Source organism: Charadrius vociferus, unplaced genomic scaffold (genome assembly GCF_000708025.1).
Source record: "Charadrius vociferus isolate BGI_N301 unplaced genomic scaffold, ASM70802v2 scaffold190, whole genome shotgun sequence".
In the NCBI taxonomy this organism is placed as follows: domain Eukaryota; kingdom Metazoa; phylum Chordata; class Aves; order Charadriiformes; family Charadriidae; genus Charadrius; species Charadrius vociferus.
The window spans coordinates 4,797,815-4,811,497 of record NW_009646608.1 but is presented as its reverse complement, the minus strand read 5'-3'; the positions used below and the strand labels follow the sequence as shown (position 1 = coordinate 4,811,497).

The 13,683-nt window shown below is 41.6% G+C and overlaps 1 protein-coding gene across 2 annotated transcripts in view; it reads left to right on the top strand.

Moving 5' to 3' along the window:
- Positions 1–13,683, top strand: part of MCTP2 (multiple C2 domains, transmembrane 2) — a 108,398-nt gene that overhangs the window by 52,020 nt on the left and 42,695 nt on the right. For both annotated transcript variants that reach the window (XM_009887137.1, XM_009887129.1), the window contains 4 exons: positions 75–177; positions 9,331–9,432; positions 10,165–10,239; positions 11,052–11,171. In XM_009887137.1, the coding sequence (XP_009885439.1) occupies positions 75–177; positions 9,331–9,432; positions 10,165–10,239; positions 11,052–11,171 (400 nt within the window). The remainder of the gene's footprint in view (positions 1–74; positions 178–9,330; positions 9,433–10,164; positions 10,240–11,051; positions 11,172–13,683) is intronic.

The window sequence follows — 13,683 nt, the reverse complement described above, 5'->3', positions numbered from 1 at the left end:
ATCTTTGTGGAGGAGACTGTGTGCATGTGTATCGAATATTATTTTTTTTTATGTGTCTGCACTTTTTGTTCCAGCCCTATTAAAGATATTCATGATGTTCTGGAAGTGACAGTGTTTGATGAAGATGGAGACAAACCCCCTGATTTTCTTGGAAAAGTTGCCATCCCTTTGCTGTCTGTAAGTTACCTTTGCCACGCATATCATTCAAACATTGATGGTTTCGCTGGAAACGAATTGCATTTCTTTTCCCTGTAGCACAAAGCAACACAAATTTAAGAGATAAACAGGTTTTGTGATCTATATGCCTTAGTTGGCAGTGTTTATAGTTCTCCATAGCGTAACGAGTGTTGCCAACCCATTTTAGTACAAATTTGGTTGATTGGAAAGAAAATTGCAGAAGTGTCTGTACTTCATCAGTACTATACGCCATGCAGGTCTGAAAACATAATTGAGTTGTTCTGTGTGTTTCCACATCATCTTCTGAAGGTAACATTTTAAGCATGTCTTTGTTCTGTCTTGCTTCTTTTTACTCCAAGAAAGTAATTGCACATCACAGTAGGACTGACTAGAGATAGCTGTTGTTATTGGCACAGCTGAATAAAATTACCTAAAAGGGGTGTTTTCTACTCCGTAGTGCTTTTAAAGACTGGTGGCTTTTGTTCTGTAAACAAATATGTGAAGAGTGAGCACTACCATGGGAGGATAAAATCAAAACTGGAAACAAAGCGCGCTCAGGGGAAAGTGGTTGCTCTGGAGATTAAGGAGAGTTGAGGCTTTTTCAGAAATGGCCAAAAAAGGCCAAGCTAAAGAGAGGGGGACGTAAAAGGGTCATTAAAAGACATTAATAGAGAAACGGGGGAAAAGCAGCTTTGTGTTCGGTGAGGCTGATTTAGTTTTGGAACAAGGCTGGTGGTAATAGAGTGAGTAAAGCAGATGAAGAGGATGTAAACAGCTCCATGTATATGTGCGGCGTCACAGAAGATTCTGGTAACTTTTGCAGTAAAGTTTGAGAACTTGCTAGGCTGTGGCTTTTATTAAATCAATTAGCGGCTGAGGCTTGAAACATCGCAGGGCTCTTGCGCTCCTATCAGTCAAGTCGCGTGAACATGTTTAACTGGGGGTTAACATGGGGGTTTCTGTGGGATTTGAGGCACTGATGTTTTGCAGTAGGTTCCATATGTAGAAGAGAGGGTGTGACAGGTATTTAAGCAGTCAGTTCTGTGTCGAGCCCTCTACCAACATTCACGCTTGCAATATATAACGTGATTCAAGTGATAGGTGCAGTAGCGAGATGCCTTTAGTAATGCACAGCGTGATGCTGCGGGTAGTAGCACTCTCCGACAGGCAGACGGTGAATCCTGATTGAAATGATGGAGTAAAAAATTGCAGTATTGTTTTGAAACCTCTCTGTGAAAGCGTATTCACCTCTGCGGAAAGGCTGGCACGCATCTCTTATGGTTAAGGCAAGGGTTTGCCTTGGAATTTCAGAGGTGGGATGCTGCAGGAAAGGCAGTATGGCAATAGGGGTTTAGTGGGGCTCTGTCCCAGCAGAGGCTGGAGAAATGGGAGGTTTCTTGAGGGGGAAAAGCAAAGGTCCCATTTAATCAAAGCAGTCTATATAAACCCCAGAGAGTCAGCAATAGTTTAGGTAAGGGACCAATCAAGATCAGAGAGGGGAACTGGAAATATTTGGTGTTTCCAAATAAATAATGAACTGCCCAGCAAACTCTTAGAGGATATGATCCCAACCTAAGGAATGCTTTATAGTGGTACAGAAATAGGCCAGTGTGCTCCAGTTTTGTTATTATTTTGTCTAAATAAGGGTATTTCTTGTATATGCGAATTAAAAGTGATGTGGCTTCTGAATCTTTTCATGAAAGCGTGTTTGTTTTCATCTACTGTGTGCTGTTTCCAAGTCATACTGGAGTCCAGAACAGGGGAACCTCTGCAATTTGGGGATAAGAAAAGCTTAAGCTATAGAAGCTGAGGAGTAAATATTGGGCTTTTGGTGCCCCACACACTGTCGTGTGCTTTGCAATCCTCTTCCCTCCGTGGCTTGAACTGCAGGTTATTTTTTGAAGCTGGGGATATTTTAGATTGTTTGTCTATTTTAGTGGCTTGAGTTGTCAATATCTCCAGTTTTAGAACAATATTAGAGTCAGTTGGGCATGGAGGATGATTTGATGTTTACAGGGAGGAAAAAAACCTCTTAACATCTTTTATTCCATTTTTGATCACTTTGTTAATTTTTCCCCAAGTCCTCGTATCTCTGATGTTACTGGAAGAGAGTGGCTGGAGCAGCTGCTCTCCTGCAGATCCGGTGCTTGCCAAATGGTCGGCATGATCGGCAGCAGGCTGTGTGGGCTCACAGCGAGAAGATGTTAGATTTGGATTTTGTGTTGATTTTATAGGCATTTGTCAAGTATCCCTTAGGAAGCATGTAACAAGGCAGAGGAGGGGAGTGCATGTGTGTGGTAATGTCCAAACTATTCAGCGTAGGTTTTTTTGGCCAAGGTTTGAGACAAAAAAAAAAAAAACAACCCCAAAATAAAAATTGTTTATGCTTTCCCTTGCCAACTGATCGTCTTCCTTCCCGTCCAAACTTCTCTGCCTCCTATATCAGTCAACTCTAGTGTAAATACATTCGTCTCTGCTTCTGATTAAAAAACATTTTGCACCTATTAACTTAGTCTGCTCAGACTGAGAACTGCAATTTTCTAAGCTCTTTTGCTTGAAATGGGAATTTTGATGTATGTTGTCATTTTGACTATAAATTTGAATGTATTCTTTGAAGCATTTAGATAAATATGCTGAAAGAGAACAATAGTTAAAGACTCGAGGAAGCCTCACAAATCGTACAGGTTTAATTTCTCCTAGGTAATCAGGCCTAATATTTGCCTTGCATTAAATTCCCTTTCGAAAATAGAAGTACCTGGGTGTATTTTCCGTGTTAAAAATGCACAAGTTTGACTTGTGAGCTGTCAGCTCATGAAGTAAGTTTACTTCAGGAATTGTTCATGGATGACTAAATTCTTTTCTTAATGAAAAATTGCCTTGAATAAAGTATATGTTGGAGGGATATGAAGTGTTTAATTAAATTGACAACGAATTTTGGTTTAAATGTGTTCAGGAGTCTTACACTGGCGTTTAGCAAATGTGTACACCTTCATCATCATGTTAACATGAACACACGAATAACCTTACTGCACAAAAATTCAGAGATAGTGAAATTACTTTTGCTTTCCATTCATCCTTGACTGTGATCTAGGCTTATTGCAGGCACCAAATAAGAAACATAAAAAACTGGGCAGCATGAGAAGAGTTTTAAAGTGCCAGATGATGAATAAAGCTGAAAACTTCATGTTCTTTTGATAGGCATGATGAAGCAATATTGGATGAATACACAATTTGCTTTGTTTCTCCTACATCTCTGTTAAAAATGCACTGTAGAGGCATTGATTTTGATAGCTTTACACTGAATTTGGAATTTTCTCTATTGGTAGGTAGGTGAGGGACAGAGGGAGAGAAGCAGTTATTTGATTACATTTTATCTTTAGCTTTTCTGTGTTAATCAACCCATTGTATTTTTTTTTTCTCCTGCCCTTCTTCATGTCAAACTAACGTCCTCCTCTAAAGCACATTTAAGGGACCTCAAATACAGCTCTGGTCAGCCACAGTCACAGAAGCAGAATTTAAACTGGAAAAGACGCAGATTAGTGCTACCAAGATACCCAGCAAAATGGATCCCTCTCTTGCCAGAGGTGACCTATAGAGTCTGGCTTGCCTGACCTTTGGGCTGAGAGGGAGATTGCTTTCTCAGAGCCTGGAGAATGAAAGAGAAGACCATTTACACCACTGAATGGAGCAGGCTTTTGTGCTAAACGCTGAAGATGATCCTGGGGAATGGAGAAGTAGGGCAAAAACTTCATGGCTTCAAGAAAGGAGTTTGATAGGTTATAGAAGTTTTGTAGGTTTTGGGGGACTTGAACTAATTATCAAAGAAGTCCTTTCCATCTCTGTGTTCCTTTGTGCCCTAGATCTTAGTAAAAGCAACCGTGTTTCTCTTTGTGAGGGCCTGTCTTTATTGTTTTGCTTCAAGAGACTCCTATCTCCTAGAAGGCCTTAAGTTATTAGAGACACGGGAGCATATAGTGTGCTTCAATGAATTTGAAAGCAGAGTATATCAAATATCCTCGCGTAGAAAGACCTTTGAGTGAAGAGTTGTATCGCAGAATGGAATGTTTTTTATCTGCTGAATTATCAGCTCAGAGTAGTCTTCAGCTGCACCCTTTTTTCAGCAAACAGGAAGAGGTCTACGAAATATTTTCAAGTGCCAAGCAAGGTCGGTAGCCAACGATACCGTGAAAACAAGTAGTATGACTTTCGCAAGCTTAATTATCTAAAACATGGCCTGGATTCAGAGAGCAGACACCTGACGACTGCAATTACTTAGCACTTGACCATAAGTGCACAGCCTTTTCCAGGAGAAAGCTTTAGAGTTTGAGAAAAGTGGAAATGCGGCATTTATTTGATAGAGGCAGCTGTGAAGTGGATAGTCTATTCGGACTTTTATCCCTATCATGAATTAGAAATTTTGGAATGGGGAAAAAACCCTGCATCTCTTTCTGAAAAAAAATCCCAAACCAAAAAACCACCTTGTTTTTGAAAATAAATCCTCCCCTGACCATGCAGTACTCACTGACATGGAATCAACAGGAATGTTTTTCTCAAGTACCACCTAGGATCCTTGTGTTCACGGGGTTTTCAGCCTCTCCTCAGACTGCCTGGAAGCCCTTGTGTGGCTGCCCGCTTTCTTTCAGACCATCAGCTCCATATATAAATGGTCTTTAGATATCAGCCCTCTGCCAAGGACCCATTCTACTTTGGATCCCACAGAAAGTTGTTAAAAGTGAAATGTTTGAGGTAAAGAGCTTTGGGGTGAATGAATGGGCGTTTCATACAAAATCAAATCAATGTATATTGTAAGACTGGAGAGGAACAAAAACCCCCTCTTTACTCATGTCCGGGTGGATCAAATATGTGGCTTGCTTTCCTCTTTTCCTGGGGAAATATGTCCTTTGATAAGGGTAGGTGAGCGTCTATTACAAGACAGCTTTATGTTGTTCGGGGCAAATGGTATGACATTGTGCATCAGCAATGAGCTCAAGCAGGAATATCAGAGGTCCCAAACGCGTTACATGAATTACCCTTGGAGAGTAGCCATTACCCTTCCCACACGTCACGGGTGTTGATGTACAGAAGTTTAACCCAGCGTTCTTCTGTCAGGTCATCAATATGTGACATTGAATCTGCATCAAAGCTGGATACAGAGTGAAGTTTTCTTAAAATCAATGTTAAAAAAAAAAAGCCACTAAACCATATTTCTTTGAGACAAGAGCAATGAAAAAACACCCTTTGCTGCGTAAGGGTCCTGTCTTCTCCGTGTTTCATGTCATATCAATCTCGGCTTTTGCTATTTCATTAAAATTCCCAAGCGGTCAGAAGGTTGTTGCTTAATAGATTTAGCATTGGCTGGCTACATCAATACTGTGTTTAGTCACATTTGTTTTACTGGAGACATCTGTGGGAAGAGTTTAGCAAATCGTATTCATTCATTTGAAAGGAACCCGGTGCACTTTGGGCCTTGACTGTATGGTGGTCTCATGTACCTGAACGTTTCCTTCGGCTAAAGCACCGCCAGAAGTTGCTTCTGTCTGAAGTGCCTCTGTAGGTCAAAATACTTAATACACAAAGAATTTAAGCTTTTCTTCCAACTGATGATTTCCTTTCCATGGTGCTGTATGGAGAAGGGACTGTGATATAGAATATATGGATTGCTCTGGGAAAATGTTGATGCTGGTATTTTGTCTTTCTGGATTGAGGCATTTCTCTGTTCTGAATTGAATATCAGAAGCTCCCATGGGATCAAAGTCCTGACTTTTTTTTGTGATGGTGCAAAGTGAAGCATGTTGGTGGGGTAGGCATTACTGTCCTCATGTTAACCATGTGGTTACGGGCACTCTTGGGTGGTGATTGAGCCCCAGGATGTTGTATGCTATTAAGAAGCTGTCAGAGAATGCCGGCGTTAGTGTTCAGTGAGGATATACATCATCATCAATAAAGGAATAATATTGATTATGTCTCTTTAAGGACCTCACCTGCAGATATCTTCACATTCCATTTGAATATGCCTTTCCTTCCCTTTTCCCATAAGTAGATGTAAACATGGGAAAGATAACCTATTTTAGACACAGCTTTCAGGAACATTTATTGAGCGGAATCTGTGTGAGCTCAGGTATGTATCAAAAGCTGTTTGGGTGATAGAAGAAATCTGATCTTTCTAACATTTAGGTTCATCCTAGGATCCCAGCCCCGGCTGCTCACCTTTTCCACAGCTGGAAAAAGCATTTGCAGTCTTTGCCAACAGCAGAGACTAGGGAAGAGTACCCAGAGAGGAGAAAGAAATAGATCCAAAATGAAATTAATATGACTGGCTGTCTCTTGAGATTGAGGGAGACGTTGAACAGAATCTGAACTCTGGCCCAAGACCAGCGTGCAATGAAAATGCAGAGTATTAAAAGCTATTTTGGATGTTTTCTTCTGGGCCCAGTCGAGACATGCCACCGATCTAATCTCCATGCAGTCATGGGTGTTAGAATTACCCTACACCATTTGCTGAACCACACTGGCTTAGCACATTGCCAAAACCGTAAAGAGATATTTTTCTTTGACAGTTTTGGGTTTTTTGTTGTTTTTTTTTTTTTTTTTCATTTTATCCAAATGAAAATGCAATGGAGAAACACCATTTCGTAGCCAGTTTTCTTCTCTCTTGTGCTTTTTTTTTTTTTTTTTTTTGTCTCTGAAGAAGGTCAAAAGCTAGGATATCTGCATGAATGTTTAGTCTTAGGCTGAGTTGTAATTGCACATCTTTTACCAGACAAGTCAAACACTCAGAATTAAAGATGCCAGATGAAGCTGACTGTAAAGCTGTGTTTGCACTGCAGTGCTTTCTGCCCTGTTCAATTTTAAAATAGCAGCAACAACAAGAAAGACACAGTTTAAAAAAGTTTCCCAAGCAACAACCAACCTCCACTTCCAAAGACAGACAGAGATGGAAGCTATCGTTGCTGATTTGAAACTTAGTGTGCGAACACACCTGCAGACACACCCCAAATGTTTGATTCAGCTCCAGCTTTTAAAATGAAGAGTCTTTTCCCCAAAGTCAGAAGCACTTTTTGAGTGCAGAATAGCATGAGATTGCACTCGGACCTTCTCAGTAGTGACAGCATTTCTTTTCCTTTTTCTATCAATTTAGCAGCATGTGACCTTTTTTTCCTTGTTGGTTATGCTCTTGAAAGATGTACGAAAGAAGTCTATCACAAGGAATGTAGAGAGAACTTCCCACTAGTTATTGCTCCTGGGGGAATGGGATGAAATGTTATGAGAAATATGTGTAACTGAATATATATATAACTAATATATGGAAATTCAGCCCCCAAATTAATAACTATGGAGAATCCACAATGATGATGCCGTGATGTGTCGGACACCTACATCTCTGCAGACACACTGGGAACAACACACCTTCTATCCTGTTGCAGGAGAGTCCATGAATGAAAGTTCAGTCTAAACGTGCTTCTGGTGGCATCCCCGTGGACCGAAGAGATAACATCCACAAACCAAGTCCTTCTGGCCCTGTATCTCTACCATCAGTAAATCCATTTTTTTTTTCCAGTTAATTTGGGAAATGGAACAAAATCTTAAATTTCTGAATAAATTTTGTTTTGTTTTCATTCAGTAGCTTTTAAAATTATTTTTTGCCCTTGCTTGAGGCAGGGGGTGGGGAACCAAACTGCTGAAATAGCAGAATCTTTTATGATGAGCCGACAATCCTGGATGCAGCAGTTGGCCTGAGGACCTCCTGATGCCGGTCCGTTTGGCCCGAGAAGAGGGACCAGCCGCTTCAGCAGCTCTTCTGCTTTGGGGCAGCAGGTTGTCTGAGCCTGCTGGTCTGCAAAATAGATTTTTGCCTGCCCCTTTCTTGGGAGCTGCAGCATCCTTTGCCACCAACTCCAACCCTACGCATCCCCCCTCCAGTGAAAGCAGAGTTCCTGGGTGGACACCACAGAGAATGCAAAGTTGGTCCTTGTAGGAAGCCTTCTTCCCTTTCAACCATCAGCCAGAAAACCCATCCATCCTGTGATGAGCTATTTGGTACAGAAAGAGTGGAGCAATGTTGGGAATGGAAGTGACCTTTCCCTTGTCTCGTGAAATCACTTGGTTCCCATTATTCCTACCCCCCCCCCCCCTCCCCCTTACTCATTTCTACCATGGTTTATATGAGTGCCTCTTCTAAATGCCAGAGCAGCAATAGCCGTTTTAAATATGGTTGCAATTTCATGCCCCCAAATTTCCTCCGTTATCTTTAATCTTTGATCATTACAGTCCCTGAATGTAGCTTTTTGGTAAGCTGCAGTTTTTTATGTTACTGCTGTTTAGAATTAACTGGTCTGCTTCCTAAAAAGCCAAATGTTTAATCAATACATATCCTACTGTGTATAATAAATATATTTCTGCCATCACTTTTTGAAGAGAGAATGCTTTTGATTTGAGCCAAATAGTTTACAAAATGGCGAGGGAGGTTTTTTTGGTTGTGTGGGGTTTTTTTTGGTTGTTTTTTTTTTTTTAAATAGACATTTAATGTGATAGGGCCAACCGGCAGATTAGAGCATAGAAATGGCATTGAAATTCAGGGGTGGGGTGGGGGGAGAAGTCTTTTACATGAATTAGTTAATTTTGAACATTTGTTACATTAGCATTCGCTCCACTTAAGCTGATTAATTTCTTTGGATTGCGTTTGTTTCCTGGGTAATAATTTGACAACCTTGCAATAAGCTAAGCGTTAAGAAGTGGGTTCACGTACTGGAGTGTGCAATAGGTAGGTAAGCTGTTGTTTGTGGCTCTTTTCCTGAACTTTGGAAGAAAAAAGCCATTTTAAACCTGTAATAACGGAGGCTGATTACTTCCCATCAACTCACTGGCTTCCAGGGCAGAATTTTCTCACTGGTTATTGCGTGCACTGCTCTACTATAAAGTACAAGGTCTGTAAATTAAAGTTGGACCATAAGAGATTTAATCTGCAATTTTATAGGTCTCTAATCCAACGGTCATTTTGTATTTCAGGCTCCGAGTATATTATCAGGGCTTGGGGAGGGGTTTTGTTGTGCTTGGGATTTATTTATTTATTTGTTTGTAGTGTCTTTAAATTATATTGTGAAATACAGATGGGAAAATATTGATGCTTTTTCTCCCCCCCTCCCCAAACTATAGATTAGAAACGGTAAACAAAGTTGTTACACGCTGAAGAATAAAGACTTGGAACGTGCTTCAAAAGGAGTAATTTACTTGGAGCTGGATGTCCTATTTAATCCTGTAAGTTGAAATATTTTCTCTTTGTTTATCACTGGTGTAAGAAATGTGTGAAGCTGCAAGGACACGGGGGTGGAGAGGGTGATCCTGTACAAACTAGGAGCCAAGCAGGAAAAGTCCTGACCCAGTTGCGTCTGGTGGTGGAGGGGTGTTTCATGCAGTAGGTGAAGAAATATTGGAGCATCAGAGCTCTGTGATGGCCCATCCAGGTGGATGGGACAACGCAGGAGCACTTTTGGACTGACAAGCCTTAAGAAGAAGATGCCAATTACCGCACGCCACAGCTTCATTTGCAACAGCCAAAAAAAGGGCTCAATGTGTAGGTTATTATACATTACTTTTAACACCTACTTCCTCCCCAAAAAGCTGACCCACCATGTTCTCTTCCCAGGGTGTTGACAGGAGAATTAATGAGGCATGTACACGGTGCACTTAGTTTTTAGGTGGCTGAGTCAGTCTCAATTGTTTATGCCCTGCAGCCTTTCACTGAGTTAAATTCTATTTATTAAGGCCATCGTGGGCTACACCGCAGCTCTGCTTTTGCTGAAGTGAGTCCAGCTTTGCCCAATTTAACTCATCCACATTTTTCCTCGCAGCTCCTCCTAAGTCATATAGAGGCTGAAAAGAGTGAAAGAGCCTGAAATTCCGAAACACTGGTGATAAAAAGCTGAAGTCATGCACTTAAAACTACATGACATCCTTTTAATTTTTTTTATTATTATTTTATTTTATTAGGTTAAAGCGAGTATTAGAACATTCAGGCCCCGAGAAAAGCGCTTCACTGAGGAGAACCGCAAATTTTCTAAAAAGGTGAAAATTGTGTCTGGGCTAAGCTCTCGCATCCGTTTCGGAAAGATTTGAATTGCTGTGCTGTAGCACAGTTGCAAGAGCAAAACCTATTTATGCATAAAATGCCAAACACGTGTAAATTCTGTATATTTCTGTATATGTAAAAAGGTTGGTTTGTGTTAACAAGAAATTGCTTTCTCATCTAGTTTGCAGCAGTAGTTCTGCTTTGTACTTCACAGTGGGGAAAATGATAGCTGTGGACGTTGCACAGTTCACAACATCTAAAGCTCAACAAGAGCCTTAGTCCATTCTTTGGGAAGGAAGAAACCGGGTCTAAATTAGTTATTTAAAAAGTCCACAGGGTTTTAGAACAGTGGCCATTATCTTTTTTTTAAATAAAGGTGCCCTGTAATAAGGCTAAAATTCCGTATTTATTTATTTATATGGACTAATCCAAAACATGTAGAGAAGAGGTTCAGTGTTTTGATTACCTTCTCTCTGACCCTTTTCCTGAGACATTGCTACATTTTGGGAATTGAAGGTGAAAGGCGGTAGGTTTGTGTTACTGTTTTATTTAGTTTTGGCATCGAGATGTGCGGGTTTTTTTTTTCTTTCTTTTTTTCTAAGGGACGAGGAAAATCCGGAAGGTTTGGGTGTAGTCAGAAAGCAGACAGGAGCTGGAGTGTGTCTCTGAAATAGAGGCTTTATTTGTAATATGTGCCCTGGCATGCGGTTGTAGCTTAAATTATCCCTCTTTCTGAAGCAATGGTAGGATATTAGAGTGTTTAATAAACTCCTTCTCTCCTCCCCTCCTCCCACTCAATATTTATCAGATCTTATCAAGAAATGTTGATCGCGTGAAAAAAATCACCATGGCAATATGGAATACAATACAATTCCTTCGGAGCTGCTTTCTCTGGGAGTCCACGGTGAAGAGCGTGATAGCGTTTGTGGTAAGTGGATTTCTTCTTTTATTGCATGAGGCTGAGTGATATAAGATCTTGAGTGTTACCGTGCCTTCCTCTCCACCGGCGCAGAGCTTATCATTTGCTGTTATTGGTATTTTGTAGCCTCAAGGCTGCGGGTTTCGAGGCAGTTTGGGCCACGCTGGGCCTGACGGGCATGGACATTAGACCTTTAGGAAGAGCCTTTCTTCGCTCGGTGCAGAGGTGTTCACCAACCTGCACCAAGGATGCTCACATCTGCGGGGGGTGACGCCACCTTTGTAACAGCTCTGACCATGTGATGACTCTGGGTTTTGATTTTTTGATTTTTTTTAAAACATGGCAACCGGGTGGTCGGAAAGGAGGGGAGGTGGTGGCGAAGAGGGCGATGGAGGGAGATGCCTCTGATTTGGCTGATGCAGTGAGCTGATGGGTCTCGTCCCTTCCATCTTCCATTGCAATAAGGCAGCGCTTGGCGGTAGGTTGTCGATGTCTGCTATGCCCGTGTCCCTGTGGCACCTAAGCAGCTCTGCTGACTTTGCCGGTTGCAAATCTATTTTCTTGATGGTAATAATAAATTGCTTTAAAGGAAAAAAAAAAAAAAGAAAAGAGGAAAAGGCTGGTCAGTGAGTTCTGCTGCGCTCTGTGAACAAAAAGCCAAGTTCTCCACCTGCCTGTCCCACTTTTCAGCTCTCTCCTTTTTCCTCTTGGTAGTAAACACCCCATTTGCAGTTTTCTCATAATCCACTCAAGCACAAAAAGGTTTTGCCTGCTTTTTATTCTGCGGTGTGACATTTTCTTCATGCTTGAAATGTTTGGCATGCCATTAAAGGTTGCAAAATCGTTTTGTGGTGGTCCAGCGTGCAGAAAGAAAGTTTTTGAGTTGAGTGTTTATTAAGCAAAATAACAGCCACATCTCCAAGATTTTCTCCCCTTTTTACTGACTGTGAATTATAAGTCTCTTAAAGGTTCTTTTCAGGAAAACACTTCACGGTGTGTTTGCTACAGATGGGTAAAGTGGACCATCCCTGATTGAAAGAACCTCCAGAGCAAAGACAGAGGAGCTGTCTTTCACCTTGCAGCTTAGAGGGATGGTTGGTACGTAGGAGTAGGTAGGACAAGAGGATCTTTTCTCTGTATTTTTTTTTTTCTCCTGTTGCTCAAAGCTTATTTAGATCATATCTGGAGTTAATGGTTGAAGAGCTAGTGGAGAGCAGAGCAGACGGTACCTCGCTGAAGCGGGTACGGCCGTGCGAGGCAGCTGTGTGGTTGTGCCCAAGGGGATCGGATGGTCGTGCACGGTGGGGGTGGAAAGGGAGGGACATAAGTAAAATCCCAGTGCTGACATCCTACCATCACCGCTGAGTGAGAATCTAGGCACGTAGAGAGATACTTGCCTTTAAGAGATTGTGGACTTGTAAAGTTATAGCTGTGAAGTTCAGTTTTCTAGACTTTGGAAAAGTTCAGAAGTAGTGGAGAGGGAGAAAAAGGAGGAGGTAGGAAAATGGGTCTACAGAAGAAGGAATTGGTTGCTAGTGAAAAGGAGGATGAGCAGGTTACAAGTTACGGATTATTAACATCTTTACTGAATACTATAATACTCGCGGTTTCCTGAAAGAAAGTGGATAATGGGAAAGGAATAAAAATATATGATTCTAAGAATAATTACCACAGGTTTCTTCTACAAACCAAAATCTAAGTCTATCTGACTTTTTCCACGTGGAAATAATTCAGCTCTGGCACTTAAAATGGAAGTGCTGATTATGTATCTCTTTCTAAGTATTTCCAGTGTGTGTGTGTGTGTGTTCATATAGTGAAAATACGCACACAGCGTGGTCGGTGCAGCATCCCTTCCTGCCCCCATCTGTATGTAAAATACACCCTTAACAGGTTCAATAAAAGGTGTACTAAATATCGCAATTTTAAAGTCATCATTCCTCAGCAAGCAACATCTGTATGCCTTCACTACCTGGTCTTGTATCAGCTTAGCCTGGACCAAATTTGTCCTTTTTGACGACCTGCTTGCGGCTGACATTGAACACCAGAGGTTAGGAAGATGCACAAAGCTTCTCGCCCATTTTTCAGCGGGGTTTGTGAAGCCATGGCTGGTGGGTTAAGCGCCAGTCAGGCCCTCCGACCAGAAAAGGCCTCTTTTGTTTTTTTCTGACAGATGTTGTCCCTTGGCAGTAACCGTTGTGACCGTATTCTACATATTCCACGTATCTTCACTGTGATAATCCAAGTCGTACTGCCCTTGGTTGTATTGCCCTTGGTTTCCCTCCGCAGGTTGCCCATGCCCCCTCCTCCAAGGGGGAATGAAGGCAGGGAGGAGGAGGAACACAAGCGGACGGTATGATCGTGTGAACCTTGTTTTCTTAAACAATGAGACAAAAACCACTGCCAGACAGAAGGAAATATTTGTGAGCTCATCAGAGCATTGCAACAGGCGAGGACGCGGCATCTCACACCTTCCTGCTTTAGTCTTCATTACAGTGCACCTCCCTCCCCATTAGCGCTGACC